The 19,350-nt window shown below is 45.6% G+C and overlaps 1 protein-coding gene across 1 annotated transcript in view; it reads left to right on the forward strand.

The window, feature by feature from the left end:
* The first annotated feature begins 2,214 nt into the window (after positions 1-2,214).
* DDX47 (DEAD-box helicase 47) overlaps positions 2,215-19,350 on the forward strand; it is a 208,573-nt gene continuing 191,437 nt past the window's right edge. The window contains exon 1 of the mRNA XM_086958190.1: positions 2,215-2,355. Within this exon, the coding sequence (XP_086814316.1) occupies positions 2,290-2,355 (66 nt within the window). The 5' untranslated portion in view covers positions 2,215-2,289. The remainder of the gene's footprint in view (positions 2,356-19,350) is intronic.

A 19,350-nucleotide genomic window follows, 5' to 3' on the forward strand; every position in this document is an offset into this window, starting at 1 on the left:
TGTCGTCGAGCCACACCCCAAGATTTCTGGCTTCGGCAACAGGGGTGGGAACAGGGCCCAATTCAGATGGCCACCATTGATCTCCCCAGAGCCCACTTTCCCTACCAAAAATAATAACCTCGGTCTTAGAGGCATTAAGTTGGAGTCGATTATTCGCCATCCAGCCTGCCACAGCTTTGAGAGCTGACTGAAAGGTAGGGGCATCCATATTGGAATCACCATTAAGTGCCACCGCCATCGGCGTATGACACCATGACACCATGGTGAGACCAAAGCTATGGGCTACCTCCGCCAGCGGCTGAACATACAAATTAAAAAGGGTAGGGCTAAGGGACGATCCCTGCGGGACACCCTGAAGAATGGGGCGAGGAGCAGAGAAAAAGGGAGGTGTGGATACTTTGAAGGTTCGATCCGTGAGAAAGGATCGAAACCACTCAAGTGCTGTCTCTCCAACTCCAGCCTCCACGAGACGTCGCAGAAGGATCTGGTGGGAAACCGTATCAAAGGCGGCACTAAGATCCAATAGGATCAGTGCCGCCGTCTGACCCAGGTCCAACATCTTCCTGATATGTTCCACCACAACCAAGAGCGCAGTCTCGGTACTATGGCCCGCACGGAACCCATTCTGGGAATTGTCCAGTATATTAGCTTCCTGCAGATGAGATGATAAAATATGATTAGCATGTGATTCTGCAAATTTAGCTAATCAAGGGAGAAGGGAGATAGGCCGATAGTGTTCGGATTTGGTAGGGTCCAGGGCAGGCTTTTTGAGAATAGGAATGATAGTCGCCTGCTTCCATGCCATGGGAACACTGCCGGTGTTAAAGGACAGATCAATCAAACTGTGCATAGCAGGGTAGCAGCACTGGGCGAGTTCCCGGAATTGAATAGGTCTCATAGGATCATCCGGGGAACCGGATTTGACTTTTGTCGTCAAGGCTTTGAACTCCTCCAGAGTAGGACTGGGGATGATTAACAGTGGTTTAGAGACCATAGGTGCAGTAATATTCTCCCTGATGGGGGACTGAGAGAATGACCTATATATGGCCTCCACCTTTTCAACAAAAAACGAGGCCAGATCCTCACAGTGAGCCAGCGAGGCTTCAAGAGTAGTAGTATCGGTCTTTTTACTTGTGAGGTCTTTGCATACCCTGAAGATAACCTTGGTGGGATTGGTGCTGTTCTTTATCTCCTGAGAATAGAAGGCAGCCCTAGCTGAACATATAGCCCGATGGTAGACTCTGGTGCAGGCCCTATAGGCCGACTTGAGGTCAGCATCATAAGTTTTACGCCATGCACGTTCCGCTTTTTTGCAGGAAGATTTGAGCGTTTTGAGGGATTCGTGGGGACCGAGGGTGAATTTTTACCCGTGCCCACTCATGCACACTTATGTTTTTGCGACGTTGCACATGCCCATTAGGAGCCCTAATGGGCGTGCTGTGGGCAAGAAGGTACCTGTGCCCCTGGCGCCAGGATTGGCCAGGGGCGCTGTGAGCCTGTGACGTGTGGGGAGCAGAGCCCAGAGGTGGCGCGGACCGGGACCGGCAGCAAGGTAAGAGTGTGTGTTTTTCTTTTATTTTAAAGTGTTTGGTGCGAGCGTGCGTTCAGTTTGCGCCTCACCACTTTAAAATGTCACCAGCCGCCTCTGCATTTAAAGCACTGATTAGTACTGATTAAGAGGTTCTATCTTAGGCCCAGGTGCAAGTCCTAGTGTTTTATCCTACCTCATGTTCAGTGCCTGAATATTTTGTATCTCATATGTATATGGAGAACTAATTAGAAAGTAAAGTTCAGTCTGCAATACAACAACTCCAAAGTGCTTTAACAATGTCTAAAATGTCAGAGGTAACATATTGCAAGCAGCGCGGTCTTACGGACGGAGCCTTATAATCCTCAATGTATACTTTAAATTACATTCTTCTCAGATAGGGTGCCGTGATTGGATTGGCCAGGAACCGGAACACGTCGAAACCAGGATGGCCATCACACACTGTTGGCTACAGTTCTTCTTGTTCGCGGTGCAGCTCATACATCCTGAAATGTGTGTCAACACACAATGCAAAGTTTTCAAAAACTGCACATGAGGAGTCTTAGAAAGAGGGGAGTTCCCCCTCGGCGCCCGTTATCTTCGTTGGAGTTGCCGTTGTCAGAGCACACCCCGATGTACCGCAGATACGCCCGCGTCCTCTCTCTGTGTATGTGATCAGTCGACAGTCGACTGAACTGCAGTTCCCAGCATGCTCCTGTGCGCCTTCGCTTCCGGGTGAAAGGTGTATCGAGGCATACAGCATGGCGGAGGTACTGGAACATCAGAGTGAGGATGTAGAGGTGGAGATTACGAGCTTCAAGTCGCTGGTGAGCAGCGTGACGTTATATTTTTCTGTTTCTTAGTCATGTACAGCCAAGCCTGGTGGATGGTGTTTCCCGAGAGTTAACATTAGGTGTATTTTCCCATAGGGGCATTCTAGGGTGATTTCTATCCCATGTTTTCAAGTACGCCACGAACAACCTCCCACCCCGAACTAGTTAGGTTTTCCCTTTTGTGGTTTCACGTTGCCTCTCAGGGTATTTCTTAGGCTTGCTGCGTCTCCCTTCATATAGCGGGGGCTGGCTCATCTGCCTTCCCCCATCTCTGATAGACTGCTGTCTCCGCACAGCCAATTTTGGATGTAATTCCGCACTCTCCTGTTATGTTCTGCAGATTTGTAGAGCTGGCTTTCACCAGGGAGAGTATTCTGGTGCTGAGCAAGTAGGAGTCTAGTGAAACCTAGGGTCTGAAAAACCAGGTCTTCAACTTCTTACGAAATTCAATAAGTGAGAAGCGGCTGTTATGTGTAGCAGCAGGTTCCACGCTTTAGGAACAATATAGGAAAAGGCTTGAATGCCTGATCTGGTTTTTCATCTGTGTGCCAGTGGGAGTTTGGACCAGTGGAGGTGTCTTGAAGGTTTGTGAAAGCTGTTGTGACTATTTAGCTATGCTGGCCCAGCTTACTAGTGTTTAGGGCGTATGTGACGGATTTGTGGGTGCTGATTGGGAGCTACTTGAAAATCTTCCTCAGCATCTTCAGGGTATGGAAGCATGAAGTAGTGTCAAGTTGAGATGGGCTGTTAATGACGATTCTGATATTCTTGGCATGGGTGGTGGATGTCTGTCCTTACTCTGTTGACTACCAGGTGGCATTCCATGATGAGGTGATCGTCCTGAAGATCACTATTTTGGTCGTGTTGGTGCTTAGCTTCAGAGAGTTTTCATCCGGTGGAAGATTGAGCGTCCCTTTCCTGCAACTTCTTTTCTCTGGCTCACCCGGTATGTGCCTAGGAGACCGGGTAAATTCATGTCATCGGAATAGCACTTTACCAGTCAAGGGCTGGCCATTCATCGGCAGTTATCTCCAGGTTTGTTAGTGCAATTGGCTCAACACAAGCTTCTACAGTTCGTCTCTAGTCATTTGTTAAATTAAATCCCAGAACTGGAAAACTGATGTCCCGGCAATATGGAGTCATCTAGTCGCCCTATACATGCAATTTTCTCAGCCCATTCTTCTCATTTCGAATCCTCTTTAGCTCTGTTCTTGACACTTCTCCCACGTTTTCTCTGGCTTGTTCCCCTCCTCTCTCTGTGTTGACACCCTTCATTTGTTTCCCTGGTATTCAACCCCCTTTTTTCTGGCTTGTGCTCCCCCTCCCTTTCTTTTGTCATTAGTTTATTTAAGAGCTATTTTGGTGTATTTAGACATGGTGCCATGTAAGTTAAGTGCTTAATTTGTAAATGAAGAAATAAAACAGTAAATAAGTGACAATACCCACAGTTTTTCTTTTGAGTGGGTTGGGGTGGTGTCTATTGGCGCTATTGAAGCATCCCACTTTCACCTCTGGTTCCCCCACTAGTCTTAGGGCTGCCTTCTAGTTTTGGGGTGCTAGACTAGACCAAGCTGCAAACAGTGCTGTCTAGTAAAGCTTTAAAATGGATTTGCATATATCTGTCTTAAATAGGTCCAGTTTAAAAAGTGAGCAAGCTCAATATTTTTGTGAGTCGCTTGTGGGGGGCTACACACTGAGACAGTTAAACACCAATTGGTTATTTTTACTGTGCACATTTCTAATAAATGCACTAAAAATCCTGCTGTTCCAAAGGCACTTCAGCAAAATATTCCAATACATTTATGGTTGTAGGAAAGTAGAGTATTATGTAGTGAGGCAGATTGGCTTTCTATGCAATACTCTCTCAATACCCCAAATAGGTCCCTAAACTATAGGAGAGAGGAGCACCCAAAATATCAGTTTGTGTCACAATAAATTATTCAAATCCTTCTAATAATAGGTCCTCAGGCAGTAGATTCAATGCAAAGTTCTTCTTTATTATAAATCAACAGAAGTTCATTTCTAAATGCTGGACTTTCATTTCCAGTAGCTGAGCTGTGCTCCATAAATTAGATCAAACTCCACATTTTAAGTCATCCAACGCGTTTCGCCCTAAAAGGACATCATCAGGGCTCAAGTAAGACAAATAAAAAACATATTCAAAAAATTGTTCTCGTTACATCTTCACAATCACAAAGAATCCAATTTAACTTATCCATTATACATTCTTGTAAAAAAGACATCATCTGCCTATATCCATTCTATAGTGTTCTCGAAGTCAAGGTGGAGAAGAAATCAATATAGTAGGGGGTTGGCTGTTTCCTCCTCTGGGTGTCAACCTGGTTGCGTATCGGAGTCAGTGTAAGCTTTGAAGCTCACTGCCTTGATGTAGCACTTCACTAGCCCTCCTGTCAGGGAGGGGTGTCGCCACCTTTCCAGGCGAGTCTTTGTTTTTGACTCTTGGGAGTGTTCACACCTCCTGGCAGGGGGTCACATTCCTGTTTTGGTAGGCTGTCAGCGGGGGAACAGAAAAAGGCGGGGCAACCTCTAAGGTAGCCACCTGAGTGCAAGTCACATTAATTCCGACTTTAGAAAATGATTTGGTTTGATTAGACAAGTTGTTTGATACCAAATGTGACATATTATAGTGGCTCCATAATGGAGCTGGCAGCCTCTGGGCGCCCTGGTGCCAGCCCATGGTAGCCTATGGCCCCCTGAACACTTATAGTAGCTCCTACTGGAAGGAGGCTACTATAGAGACATATAAGCTTGCACATATGTCCATGCCTTTAATGTAATGCAGTCTGCCTCCTGGGCTCAGGTAGTCTACCTTAGGGATGACTGACATATATTAAAAATAGTGTTCTGACCTTGCCATGCATGGTGAGGTCAAAGTCAAGTTGGAGCAGCTTGCACTTATCCTGCAGTCTGCAATGAAAGGCCTGCAGTCATCTGTTTACTTGGATCACTCAGGATGGCACAATCAGTGCTTCAGGCCCTGGTGACCCCTTTAACTTCCATGCCCTGGGTACCTCTGGTACCACTTACGAGGTACTTATAAGGGGGTTAAAGTAATTGCCAATTGGACTACCAATTCGCAAACCTCCTATTTAGGAAGAGCGCTGTAGCTCTGGGACCTGGTTAATAGGCTCCAGTGCACTTTCAGAGTCAAAAACCATCCTAATTGGGGTACAAACAGCACAAAATGTAAAGGAGGAACCTGAAAAAAAGCCTGTTTCCTTTCAGTGGTGTGCTAGACATGCCATAGAAAGCTAGGCTTGCACTCCCCCAAATATCTTTGAAAAAATGAATGTATAACATTGGCTAAAAAGCTGCATGTCTTAAAGGTGGGAGAAAAATCAGATCATGCAGTTTCACATAGCGTATCCTATATTAAAATCTATTAAGCATCTTTCTTCATTTTATTTTTCCATCCTGACACGTCATCTTGTTTAAAAACCTGTGTAACAAATCTCACAACCCCATGCCCCAAAGAGCAGTGCTCGAGAAATCCTACAGACTCATACAGCAGACCTGCTGACCAATTCCACACAACTGTCCAGATCCGAGAACAGACGTGTTACATCACTTTTATGTTCTCTGGCTTCAGACAGCAGCAGTTTCATTGTAGAAGATTTTCTCAATATAGAAGGTAAGTCCCTTAACGAAAGTTATGAAACAGCCATAGCCAGCAGTGGATTTAACAATCTACTCTGTGTACACAAATAATATTCAGAACAGACCTATTTTCTTATACCTCCCAAAGTTCTCACTTCGAATAGAGTGGTGGAACAGAGCTGGGCACATGCTAGAGTTACTCGACTCCCACATCTTTTGCATTTGTTTATTTGTTCACTGAGCCGATTTACGTTGTTGCTTTGTCTAAAAACTGTACCCAGTAGGCAAACACCACACCCTCAGCTAACCAATTAACTTTAAATGCAGTGACTTGTCGAACCCTCTCTAACCAATTAATAATAAATGCCAGTTAATAACTTTTTATATCTTATAAATAGAAACATTACAGATTTCAAATGAAACTATTTTTATTACCATATTTCATTTTGTAAATGTGCTAAAATATAAACAGCGTTAATAAAACAACTTTAGCATTTTTTACTCATTAACCTTTTAATACTGTAATACAGTGTCAAAGATAATTCTGAATGTTTTGCAAGAAAAGCCCAATTTTCAAACTCAATAGTTTCACGCATGATCGGCCTTTTCATATTAATTAAGGCGAGTGCTGCACCTTTGGTTTCTGTTTAGCAATCTGCAGCATCATCACTCTGACTGCAGTGTACTCTGGGTTGCTTGTCTTCCAAACCCACTCCAACTGCCTCCCCTCAATCACCTTGCAACAGTATGAGCTAAGATCTTCCTGTGACAAGTGGTGCATAGGTGCCTGCATTCAATAATGGTACCCGGGCTGAGAGTCACTACATATGCAAGTATATATAAATGTACAAAAGAAAGTACAGTACCTTGACCACACGTTTTACTGCTAAAGCTCTTTCCTAGTAAGTGAAGTAATTTAAGAGAAACTATTGTAAGTGGAGTAAGGCAGTTATGCCTGCATAAAGAGCTTTCAGAAACGTCTTCCTTATCTGAAATGTAATTGTATTGAAGGGACCTTACAATAAATGCAACATTCCCTAAGGACTGAGGCAAGGTATAATATCCCATTACTCACATGGAGTATGAATCTCTTCAGTGCATCTCACTGTCAGTATTAACAGGCTGGGACAGTTGTACAGGTGTGCAGAGGTAAACAGTGTGTTGGCATATCTGACCCACTCAAGATAATGTCTTGGCTCGTCTGGTCAGACTATGCATGGGCTTTAATTGGAACCCTTTACTTTTGTATCGGAGTCTCTCGAGAATGACATAAACTGGAAGAGCAAAGAAACAGCCTAGGGCAGCAGGGCTCTTCAGTTAATTTCCTTACACCACAGAGGTATTTCAGTCAGCTTACTATTAAAATAGTAAGCTGAAAGAAGTGCCACTAATGGGCTCCATGAAAGACAATTCACTGATGGGCACTCTATCCGTTTTAACACTTCTTGAAAGAACTGTAGAATTCCTACTTCTCTCTAAACCAAGAGCCTAATTTGTTGGACTCCTTAGGAAACTTAAGATTGTATTCATAAAACAACAAACTTCAGCTGGGGTTAATTGTTTACGGTGGTCATACTGGACCTTGCTTCTATGGATTTTGGAAGAATTCCCATTCCCAAAAGCGCTGGTGGTGGTCACTTGCTCAAATTAACCACTGATTGAACTTGTTGTCTGGCAGCGACTGCGTTAATATGTAGCCATTTTAAAGACAAGAGCGCAAGTTTGATGTTTAATTTATTAGAAGATTAAGATTAACCGTATTGCAGCAGCAAGGCTAGCTTTCAGAGATGCCAGGCTTCTTTTTGGATGGCCCTATGGAAAGAGTATTGTCTAATCTAAGCATTAGAGGTCAAGTGATTGCCCTGTTGTTTTTTAGGTCTTGTAGGAGGGGTTTACAGTTAGAAAGTATTTGAAGTTGGAAAATGTATCCGTTACCAGGTTTTTAATGTACAATGCAAAATGAAGGTTTTTGTTTGATACAAAGCCTAATGATGTAGCAGATTGTGCAATTTGTGGCTGAAAATCAGCTGATCAGGACCCAGAAAAGAGGCACAAAAAAAACATAACAGAGTGGCATGAAGGGACAGCCAAACCGGGATGACAAGCAGGGAACAGGAGTAAGAAAAAGACTAGAGAGCTACATGGAAGGAGTAAGACAAAGGCAGTGGGCACACCAGGAGTAAGATGCAGACTAGAGAGCTTTGTGGAGGGAGTAAGACTTGGATTAAAACCTGGTATGACGAGGCAAAGTATGGGCTCATAACAGTAGTATCTGAGTGGAACAGTGGTGTCACAATAGGAGCATGCACACTGGCAGGCAGGATCTATCCATGTCGAGGCAGAAGAAAACAAAAGCACACATTCGAAAGGAGAATCTGAAATTCTGGAGGAAAGGTTATTATTTGATGAGGAAAAAGGTGTTTGGCAGAAAACACTTCTCAGGGTAGCAACGGGTAGGTGTGAGGGAGAGCAAAGAGCAGTTAAAGGACATAAGCGGTCTAAACCATGGACACTCCAAGACGCGAAGAAACATACAAAGGGTCCAAACCACAGAGAGATTCTGAGGAAGAGAGAAGCAAAAGAGACCCAAGGCACAGTGAGAGACTATGTTACAGGGAGAGACATGCACGAGATCAAACCACATAAAGGCTCTAGGATAGAGAGAGAGAGAGAGACGCAGTGAGTGGCTCAAACCACAGAGAAAGAAGCAGAAAAAACACAAGCAATGATAGAACATCAATTAAACTGAGAGGTACTAGACGAGCACACCCAGAGAGACCCCACTACGGGGAGAGACTTAGGAGGGGTCCAAGCCACAGAGACTTTCAGGCAAAGGCATCAGCGTACGAGATACAAGACATAGAGCTGACCAACCCACTGAAGTGCCAGAGACACCACGAGGGAAGACGCAAGCACACATCGCCCCCGTAAGCTCTGACTCATAGCAGTGACGCCAACCCCGCGCCCCCTGGCCCCCAGTACTCTCGATGGTGACGCTGGCTTTGCGCAGGCCGCGGTTCTCTTCCTGCTGGGCTTTGCAATTGAGCTTGTAGGTTTCTAGCTCGATCTTGAGGACCTTGTTCTCCTGCTGCAGAGGCGCCAGCCGGTTGCTGAGCTCCTCCAGGCGGAAGGGCGTGATGACGATGCCAGACTTGCTAGAGGAGGAGGAGGATGAGCTCTGCATGGGGGTGGAGCCTGCACCGTCTGTGTCTCTCTCGCTGGCGCTGTCCGCCATGGTTGACCCGGGCCCCGGGGCGGCGAGGAGCATAGACGGCGGCAGAGCTTGCGCGCAAGTGCTTGCACTGCACATGTGCGCCTACCCTTGGTCGTTGGGACAAAGCGTCTCCCAACCTGCGTTCTGCAGTGGTTGAGCACAGCACCATCGCCGGGTCTGAGAAACGTCCGCGAGGCGCCAATTAGGGTCTGCCAAGCCAGCCTGCAAACCTTTATTAGAGTCCATCGGAACTGACAAAGCAAAAGATGCGAAAGGAAAACAATACTCGTGCAAACTCCAGTTTGAAAGGGGATACGTAGACGACTTTGAGGTGGCACAAGCAGAGAAGCTCTAGGTTTCTATGGGACCTGAGGTGAACTGTGCACTCGAGCGATGCAACTGGGGCTCAGGCTTTTCTATCCTGAGCAGGTAGCACCCACAATAAGCCACTCTTTAACAAAAATAAACATGAAATATTTTAAACATGCCTATTAAATACTCTTTTGTCTAAAAGAAACAATTATTGTCTCGATCAAAGGTCAAAATAGATTAATTTATTTTAGCATTATTTCTTACAGGGTGTTTCTTTAAGTCCTCGCCTCCATTATCATGTATGGAAGTGTGCTGCAGTACCAGTGGTTGGCCAAGTGTGGTCCTCGGCATACTCCACGTCTGAGCTGTAGTACCTTTATGACGGTTTGGTGACTTTTTTGGCTGTTGTATCTATAGACATTTAGATTGTGAATAACAATAGGCTTACTCTATTGTAGGTTGGTGGGTGTTTGCCCCTCCCTAAACATCTCCTTAACCCCTCTCTATTCCCATTCAATCCTGTAGTAGGTATTCCCCATTTTCAAGCAATTTATCCCTGTCCCTTCCACTTGTATAGCATTTTATAGTATGTGAGTAGTACTACTAAATGTCCAACAACAAAAAAACAGTTAGAGGATTATGCCAATGGCTACACTTGATCTCAAATGAGAATGGAGTATGGTATACTCTGGCTATGTTCAAGCAAGAGATATCACAGTAAGTAGCTTCTCATATTACATGCCACCAGTGTGCCGGGCTATGGACTGCGCTGCCAACCCAAGAAACACTTGTCTGCAAGTGGGGGCATCCAAGAAAGATGGGGGCAACACACACATTATTTTGTAATTCTGATGCTAACCATGTTCCTGGCTAAGACACTCCTCTAATACCAAAAGGCAGTTGTTCACTCCTATTTAGAGGTGTGGTGTTATCCCATTGCATTCTTTGCTCTGTAAACACAAAACAATCTTATTTCTATGAATAGTACTTGATGTTATGATTTAGCCAAACCTCCTTGCACGTTCTAATGCTCACCTGAACTGCAACATCGGCCATACAAAGGTAAATGACAATACAGCCACTCTGTAATATATAGCAAACATAAACACAAACCGAGCCCTATTACCTAACTACAGATGCCCAGTAGCTCTATTCCCTTTCATTCTATTAATTTATCTTGTGAGCTTGCATTTCAAGCTCTATCCCTGTTATGGGCGGTAGTTCGGAATAGGGCACATAAAGTGTGGCTCTCCTGGAAATAAGGCCGTTGTATGTGTGTGTGGGGGAGCAACTGGGTGGGGGTTTGTTTGGGGGTGTGACACCTCCCCCACTCAATAAAATGCATTCTTGGCTGGGTAGTTTGGTTTAGATGACATGGGTCCTTTTTGTAATGGCTCTGACTATTATACTCCAGATCTGTTGCAAAGAGACCTTTCATATTTTAAAGTGCAATTTCGTCCCCATTTCACTAAGAAAATAGGGTTTAGTTTGTTTATTTTTTGCATGAGGAATTTAAAGATATATTGCTACTGCTTTACACAGAATGTAATAAATGTACACTCTAAGAAGAACTCCTATAAACAGGTACAGATTTACTACGCTTTGGAATTAACAAACATTGGCAGTAGTAGGCTTGGAACGATGCACCAATTTCATATCCCTGGGTTCACTACTGGCAGGGTCAAGTGACATTTTGGTCATGTAACAATTTTGGTTATGTAATATTTTTGGATGGATGTTACTCTTTCCAAAATGCAACTTGTACACACAATACTGTTCCTCACTGGGAAAGGGAGATTTGTAGTTGGACTTTTTTTCACCACGTTGAAAATATTTTTCTCCTTTGAGAAACCCCACAACATTTTGGAGTGTTCCATTCCCCTTCCTACCATGTCAGAGGATTCACTTCAAAGCTTTGCTGGAGCAAATCTCCAACAATTTCCAGTGTGTTAAAAGGTCAGAGACGAGTCTGTAAATGCCCACTAAATTACATGTTGGCCACTCATGCCACCTCCTGCATAGAGTTAGAACTGTACACGTACAACTATGCAGTAGCAAAATGTTAAGTATCCTTTGGTTGATTCTCGATACGCATAAATGTTTGGTAGTAAATTTGACTTTCGGAATTCGACCCACAATGCCATATAGTTTAAGGGAGATCAGCGTAAATATCCTAGATCCTCTTTTCCTTAAGTGTTTTTTTGTCGTAGTGAAGTGTGATGTGCAACAACAGCAAGGCAAAAGAACACAACTGATTCATCCTGATAAATATATCAGTAGAGCTAGATTGATAGATCGGCAGAGATAGAGTGCAGAGCTACACTGCGGGCTAAAAGCAGCCCGTCCCTTATTGCACTGAGCCAGCAAGAGAGTTTGACCTTCTCCAGGAAGGTTTCAGTTGTCCTACCAACATCAAAAATAAAATAGGGGCTTAACAAGTGATCTGAAAGCACCCTTTCCCAAAAATATTTAATGGATAAAAAGCCATTTGACCAATTAAAAAACATTGAGAAAGCTACACCCACAGGTTTCTGGCCTATAAAGGGTGCAGTACTCCTTGTCATCTCGCCCATCCACTCGCGGAGGAGGTGTGGCGCAGAGGCCAGGGCGCCTGACACCAGAACACAGGGGTTCACAGTTCGATCCCTGCACCATGTGACTCTGAGCAATCGCTCGCTTTATCCTTCTGACGGCCCCCAGCGCCTTGACACCCTTAGGATTAATTGTTGGCGCTTTACAAATACCAGGTATCCTTTCCTTACCTGCCCACCACTTTATTTGGTGAATTTGAGAGTCCCATCCCCCGAATCTCACTGACTAAAATACACCCCTAGTAGGAAGGGCTCTCTACCCAGCCATGGCTGCTGGTAACACCCTCTCTCGGAGCTGATGTTGGCCAGTAAGGAAACGGGCCACACAGCAACTAACAAAGTGGAAGCCAGTGTTCACGGTCGGCTCCAAAGGCATCTCCTCATGGGACCTCTAAATGCTGCAAAAAAAACTGAGAAGACAAAAGATTTTTTTTGCAAAAGATATTTCATTTAATGTCTACTCTATCTGAAGACGTTACAGTGGAACACACCATCGGTTGTATCCGTTTCTATTTTTCACTAAACTGGAAATACTTTAGTATCCTCTTTTAATCTTGTAAACACTGCAAATATAATTTTGAGTTCAACTCGTCTTTGTAATCAGCTTCCCAGATGGTCATGCTCAGTGCATTGACGGAAGTCTTCGGTGTAATTGTCACAGCTGTTTGCCCTGTCCAGTAAGGAATTTAAAATTACAGGGAACAGGTCGCGAAATTGACATTCTTGCTTAAATGAACCCCCCCCCCGTGCACAATAAAAATGGATGTGTCAATCTGTAACGAAACTGATGCTATATAAAGTGCTCTGATAGCCGATATCTTCGGGTCTAGCTTGAGCTATATAAAACTCTAAAAAATAAAATAGATGATGGTGCTGAATGCAGTTGCATAGCTCGGGACTTGGGAAAGACCATGTCCCTCGTGACAGAGTGTCTTCGAGGGTGCCTGGGCCTAGCTTGCAGTAACTCGGGGGTAGCAAGGCTGGCTGAGGGAACTTTAGGGCTAGCAGAGTGTCTCTGAGGGTGGCCGGGCCGGGCTGAGGGATTCTAAGGTTATGCAAGATCCGAGTCTGGGCAAGTTAATGTGAGTGACAGCTAAGATCTCATGGTAGCCCACAGATGGTCTCTGGTGGCCAGTTTGCTGAGGACGAGTTAGTTCTGGGGTGGTGCAGGGTGCTGTATCCTCTGCTGGACACACTACATGATGTGTTTAGAAGAGGGGGCAGCTACCAACCATGCCTTAATTAATACCAGCATAGCTGCCTGCTGCTCCTTTGAACGCAACTCGTCTCTAACCCCAAACAACCACGGGACTCTGAGGAATATTTGCTTTTTGTCTCCTCTTCATACATGGTTGAGTCTAGCTCGGTCTCGTCGCCCCGGCACCATTTCCGTAGAGACCTCTGGATCCTGGAAAAGCTTGCACCATAAAATCAATAAATACATTTGTGAACTATTGTTTTTCTTCAGATGGTAGCCCAAAACAGCCACCCCTTGACATATGTTCTGGGCGTCTGGCTGTTTTCGCTGTTCAACGTGTGTTTTTTTTTTTGGCAGGATATGGCATTTGAGGGGCAGAGGGGAGGCTCATTTGATTGTACCCAAGGTGGGGTGTAGATAACTTTGAAGAGCCCCTGCTATAAGAACTGATGTGAAACCGATCCAGTCCTGGAATAAGGTCTTGTGTAGCGCCTGGATTGCGGGCCTCTTTGTAGCGCTCGTGTTTATGAAGCTGTCCACCCCGCCCTCACACCTTCACAGCCCCCCATCCCTCTGGCCTTTGCGTTTCACCCCGCCCCCTCTGGCCTTTGCTTCCACCCCCTCTCCACCCCTCCCTCTGGCCCTTGCTTCCACCTCCTCCACCCCCCCTTCCCCCTCTCCCGTATTATTGTTTGGTTAAAGGAGCGAGGGAGGCGCCTTTGAAGATCTTGGCAGTCCAAGGTCACAGACCGAGCCCCCAGCGGGAGTCACCGCCGGACCCTGGGCATTCCGACCCGGCCATTCCCACTGCTCGCCAGATGTTTCCAGAGGAGGCCCCGTTCAGGCTTCAGATGTGACTCTCAGCAGTGACCAGCAGCCACAAACCACAACCAGGGTTTCACAGCAGCAGAGCGGGCCAGCAGAGCAGGCAGCTAACCAGACATAGTCCAAGCACAGCAGCAACGGAGCAGGAGAGCAGGCGACTTTCCCTTTGCAGCCACACCCTCGAAAATGCTGTATTTTGAGAGCTGAACAATTAACATAAGGAGCATGAGTCAGACACTGAACAACTGTGGGAAAGCAGAATCGTGGGCTTCGAGGAATGATGTAAACTCCCCGAGGCTGGACAATACCGACAGTCGGGCTGAAAGGAGTCATAAACAACCAGCACCACCATCTTTCTCCAAGGCGAGGCAGAAATGCCTCGGAGAAAGTGTCTTTTTCCGATTCGGGCGTGGTTTACTTTTTCTCCTCTTCCCATTGGCTGGAAGGTAAAATTCCAGCCAGTGGGAAGAGGAGAGAAAGTAAATAGAAAGAAGCTTTAAAAAACGTCCCCGAATCCGAAAAAGACTGGGCTTGAACCGAGTGACGCCCCTCTCCTCCAATGGCTGGCCTCCGTTTAGGAACCCAGCCAATGGAGAAGAGGGGCGGGTTCAAGCCCCCTTACTAAAAAACATTAAATGTTCGGACTCCGCCCACGCTGCTTACAGCAGTGCGACGGAGTCCTCGACCTAAAAACGGAGCATGACACTGCATAGGCCATAGGGGAGCTGCAGTTCCGGAAACGACTTCAATAAGAAAACCAGCATACTGGAGAACCTCTCAAGGCGCAATGCCCAGACCCCCAATATATTGCGGCATGGATTCGCAAATTTAGCGGCACAAATATGGAAATTTAGATGCTTTTTTGCTGCAGTTTATTGTACTCATAATCATTCATTTTCAGCCTTAAATCAATGGAAACTGTTTTAGCCGAGTATTCCATTTTGAAATAGGCATGTTTAAAGTTCTGCAGCGCCAATCCTAACCTTGTGCCTGCCGGGAGACCGTTTTTGTGGCTAAAATAGTACATACCCAGCTGATTTTTTTTTCCCCCCGCAAATCGTAAAATGCATGAGTGTCTCGCTAAAGCTGTCTGTAGGTGAGACCAAAAAAAAAACTAGGTGTTTCTCTATTGTTCTAAATACTTTGAGTGATTCCCACTTATATTTGCAGTTTCAATTCATATTTCAAGGGAAAAAGAAAATATCCGATTTCCCTGAATTTCTCTATTTTGTCTTACCCATCTTGAAAAAGAAATGATGGGAAGGCTGGTAAAGTACTGGCCAGATGACAGTCATACCTATATGGGACGGCAGGCACCCCATGCCAATGCAACCTATGAGAGGGACCTGACAGAGTAGCTGCCATGTTGTCTCTACTGTCTTAAGGACAGATAACACCTGTCCTTTAAAGTTCCCGTTCCCGCTTCGTGCCTACAGGACACAGTGTGGGCTCTGATTACAGGTCGTTCCCCTCACCTGGCACCTACCCAGGACACGAACTCCAGCTCAGCTGAGATTTCTTCAATTTTCAATTAAATAAAGTGAGTCTAATGAACTCTGGCGATAGCAAAGGGTGACTCACAGTGCTGTGGAACAGCAAAAGTGCAGTGGTCAGTGCTATATTAAAAAAGTGCTTTCTGCCCTGAAGACCTCTGTGGCCTTTTGGAATGAACTCCAGTTGTCTGTCAAAGCGGGATTGCGGTGGCAAAGATGGTGCTCCAGCCCAGATGCGTCTATGTTCTTCAAAACACACAATGTCCATTAAATCGGTGTACATTTAAACATCATTGATAGTTTACCAACTACACTCGTTTTAGTAGGCAAGGGTAGTAGAGTTGAGCTGAAAACACTAAAACTTGACACAAATGTGAGGTCTCAGCCTACCAAATATGGAACTTTATTATAGAGAGGCACAATTACAACATACTGCCAAGTGATGTGAGGGGATCGCCCAATTTGGGGGAAAATGATTACTGGCTGGAACACAGGGTGCAGACAATCTGCCCTAATGTCTGCGTTGGAGAAGGCATATGCTAGACCCTTACGCTAGTACAACCGTTACTGTGCGGATGGCCTAGTCATCCAACCACGGGGTGTATTCTGGAATGTTGGTGGTTGCCTTGAGCACCGGCGCTCTGTGAAGTCACAGGGCTGGGGGGGTTGCTGTGCAGTCGTTCATGGGCAGGCTTGGGCGCCTCCACGGCTCTGCCGTGCGCTTTATAAAGGACGCTGGCTTACTCTGAACCTGGAATGGGATGCCCTCACTTCATTGTGGGGACTCCTTACAGCCTGCCCACGCGCCTACCTGTAAAGCAGCCGTGGGCAGACCCCACGAGAAGGCGGCCCCATAGAGTCGCATGGGAGAGCACCTTTCTTGAAACTAGCCTTCAGATTAAGCTGCAGCAGTACTTTTGCACTATTCGTAAAGGAGCCATTACCACGTAGTCCTAGAGCTGCTTAGCTGCCCTCAAGGCCGCCCTGCGCCAACCCAAGGTTTTCAGGTAAGCCCCGAGGAGAGCTTCGGCCTGTCGAGGCCTCCTTTCTTCTTTATTGTTGAACGCTAGGGGCATCTGTCACGAATCCTGAAATTGTGGTGGGGGCATCAATGTAGCTGTGGCGGTTGTAGCTCATTGACAGCAGCCTTTCTTCATGCGCCTTCACCTGTACTTGAAGAGTGTCCACGCATGCGCAGATTTGGCGCTGTCTCAACCTATGAACGTGAAGGTAAGGCTGGTGGTAATGCACGTGTATGGATGTGCGAAGGGCCTCTCGCTGCTCCAACAAGCTACAGGGTAAACATAGGAGTTCTGGAACCCAAAAAAGAAACACACTGTTGATCCTCTTAAAACATAATTCTGTGTTTCTCCATACATTAATAGGCCACGCCAGCTGCGTAATTGTGCATTTTGCCATACTAGTATTGTTTATCCAATGAAGAATCTTTTATTTGAATGCACATGAATACGCCAACCTTTCAGTCTATTGTGTCTGGAACAGATTCATAGTAGTTGAGAGAAAAGAGTTTTGTTGGAAAACGTTCAAAGGCGTTAGGAGCCCAGATAAGAATGGGGGCGGGGGTGGGGAGTTCACCAACAGAACAGGTGGTGTGTATAGCAGTATCAGTGAGATGATTCTGGTGTTAAACTATGCCGATAACTTCTTAAGGTTCGATCTGAACTCAGCCTATTTATTGTCAGTTGTGTTTGCATCCTAAATTCAAGTCCCTGACAACCTTCATAGTTATTGAAGCGGTGTATCATTTTTCCAAGCTTCTCTTCGTGGGTTAGCGCCCTTTGACCACTAGATGGAGCCTGTGTCATGTTTTGCTAAAACTTGCATGATCACAAGCCCGGTAAGTGTACTTTTGACAGGGAAAATACGTTCTTTAAACAGTGCCTTTTTCAACACATTTATGTAAACTTGTGGGTAATACAAATTGGGCTTTTTATATAAGTGCCATTTTGCGAATATTACTATTTTGTTCCTTTTTGTTTTTGCAAAACGGTAAATCCTGGAAGGTGGCAGTTGAGCCATTGTGTGGCCAATGTCGCTGTTTTCCTTCTGTCTCTCTTTAAAGACTATATTACTGGCTGCGCTACTTAGGTCGTTAACCTTCGGTCATCTCAGAATACCTCGGTACAAAAGACTCCCTACTAATATCTAGGTGCGAGTTATTGAAAGACCCTTCACTCAGTTTGCCCTATTGGTGATCATCTGGCTATAGTTTTACTGTCCGACGCCTCAACGTGGTTCTTAGCTACCTGAGCTTTGCACTCAATTTCCTTTACCGAACTTCATGGCATTCAACTCGTTCATTGAGTTCATTGAGTTTGGCGGATTCCGGTAGGTTGATACCGGAAGTCTGGAATTCTTGATTCCTGTTGATATTGACACACACTAATTCACCGATTTTTCAATTTTTCTTCTTGGAATATTAAATAATGAGGTACCCGTGAATACTGGGTTCTTTTCTATGTAGTTTTCTTCTTACGGAGAGGTAATAGCTGACCTTCTTAAAAGCAGGCAGAAAGTGTCAGGAAAAGGGCAAGTTTGAGTTGGGGATTAGGGTGTAGCGGTGTGAGGTCGGAGGCCTCCTGGGGTGGTGGTTTTGGTGCCTGCTTCTGGGTGGATTCCTTGTATTCTGCCTCTTGATGCAGCAGAAGTCTGGCGGGGGCTGGGCTGCTTTACTCACCTCAGCCCCTTCTTTACTTCCCTTGTGTGCGTCTTACCCTGTGAAACCAGGCCCAGAGTTTGCAAACCCAGGATTTCCGGATCCAGGCACTACTTAGAATTGTAGGTGATGAAATCTGATCCGAAGTTCTCACCCAGGTTGGAATACTGCCTTGTGTAATGAGAGCCTATATGTCCTGGTTTAGTGGACAGTAACACTGAGCACTGTGGCATCACGTTTGATCAACAGACACCTCCGTAATTATGGCCATCTTTCATAGTCTAGTCTCTAACACCCCGACCTACAGGCACTAGTAACCAAATGTAAAGTACCAGATTATCCCAACAATGCCCCCCATAATCAGTAAATTCCATTTTCCTAGCACTGGTCCTTCACCCCAATTATGTGGTGATTCCCCACCCACTCCAGCCTTCTTCTCCAGGAGACGAGAGTAGGGAGGTGCGAAGATGGGGAATGTCTTGGAAGAAGTGTTGAAGTGTACTCAAGCAGATGAGTGTGTGTGTTATTGAAACCCATATATTGTGTGTGATGATAGTGAGTGTGGGTAATGTGTGAATGCTTGTGAGAAGTGTTGGTTGTGGAATACTGTGGTAAGCGTTTATAGCCTCTCTATGGGGCCCTTGAGTCGAATCTCCATTGCTCCTTTCTATCTCTTGAACTCGGGGCCCTGTCTCTCCTGTGGCCCCCACACATGGTGTCTATAACCTCTTTCTGATCCATTTGCCCCTTTTTGTGTGCTCTAGAGCGTTTTCTCCCTAGCCTGTTTTCACTTCGTGGTCTAGGTGTCCATAATGGGCTCTTTAAAAAGGACGTTCTTTGGGGGCGCTAGAAGGCCTGCGTCAAGATGGCTGCGCCTTAGTGCAGCTCTGTTGTCCAGGTGTAAAGATCTGACAAAAATCCTTGGTTTGGTATGCCATCTTTGTGGTAGAGCTGGGGGACCCACACTAACGGACTGTAAGGACTGAAACTTGCCTGCTAAGTCCTGGAAAATCCTCACCATGAGCTGCTATCCGGCGCCAGAGTGGTAGTACTGAAGGATC

Source organism: Lissotriton vulgaris, chromosome 1_1, assembly GCF_964263255.1.
Source record: "Lissotriton vulgaris chromosome 1_1, aLisVul1.2, whole genome shotgun sequence".
Lineage (NCBI taxonomy): Eukaryota > Metazoa > Chordata > Amphibia > Caudata > Salamandridae > Lissotriton > Lissotriton vulgaris.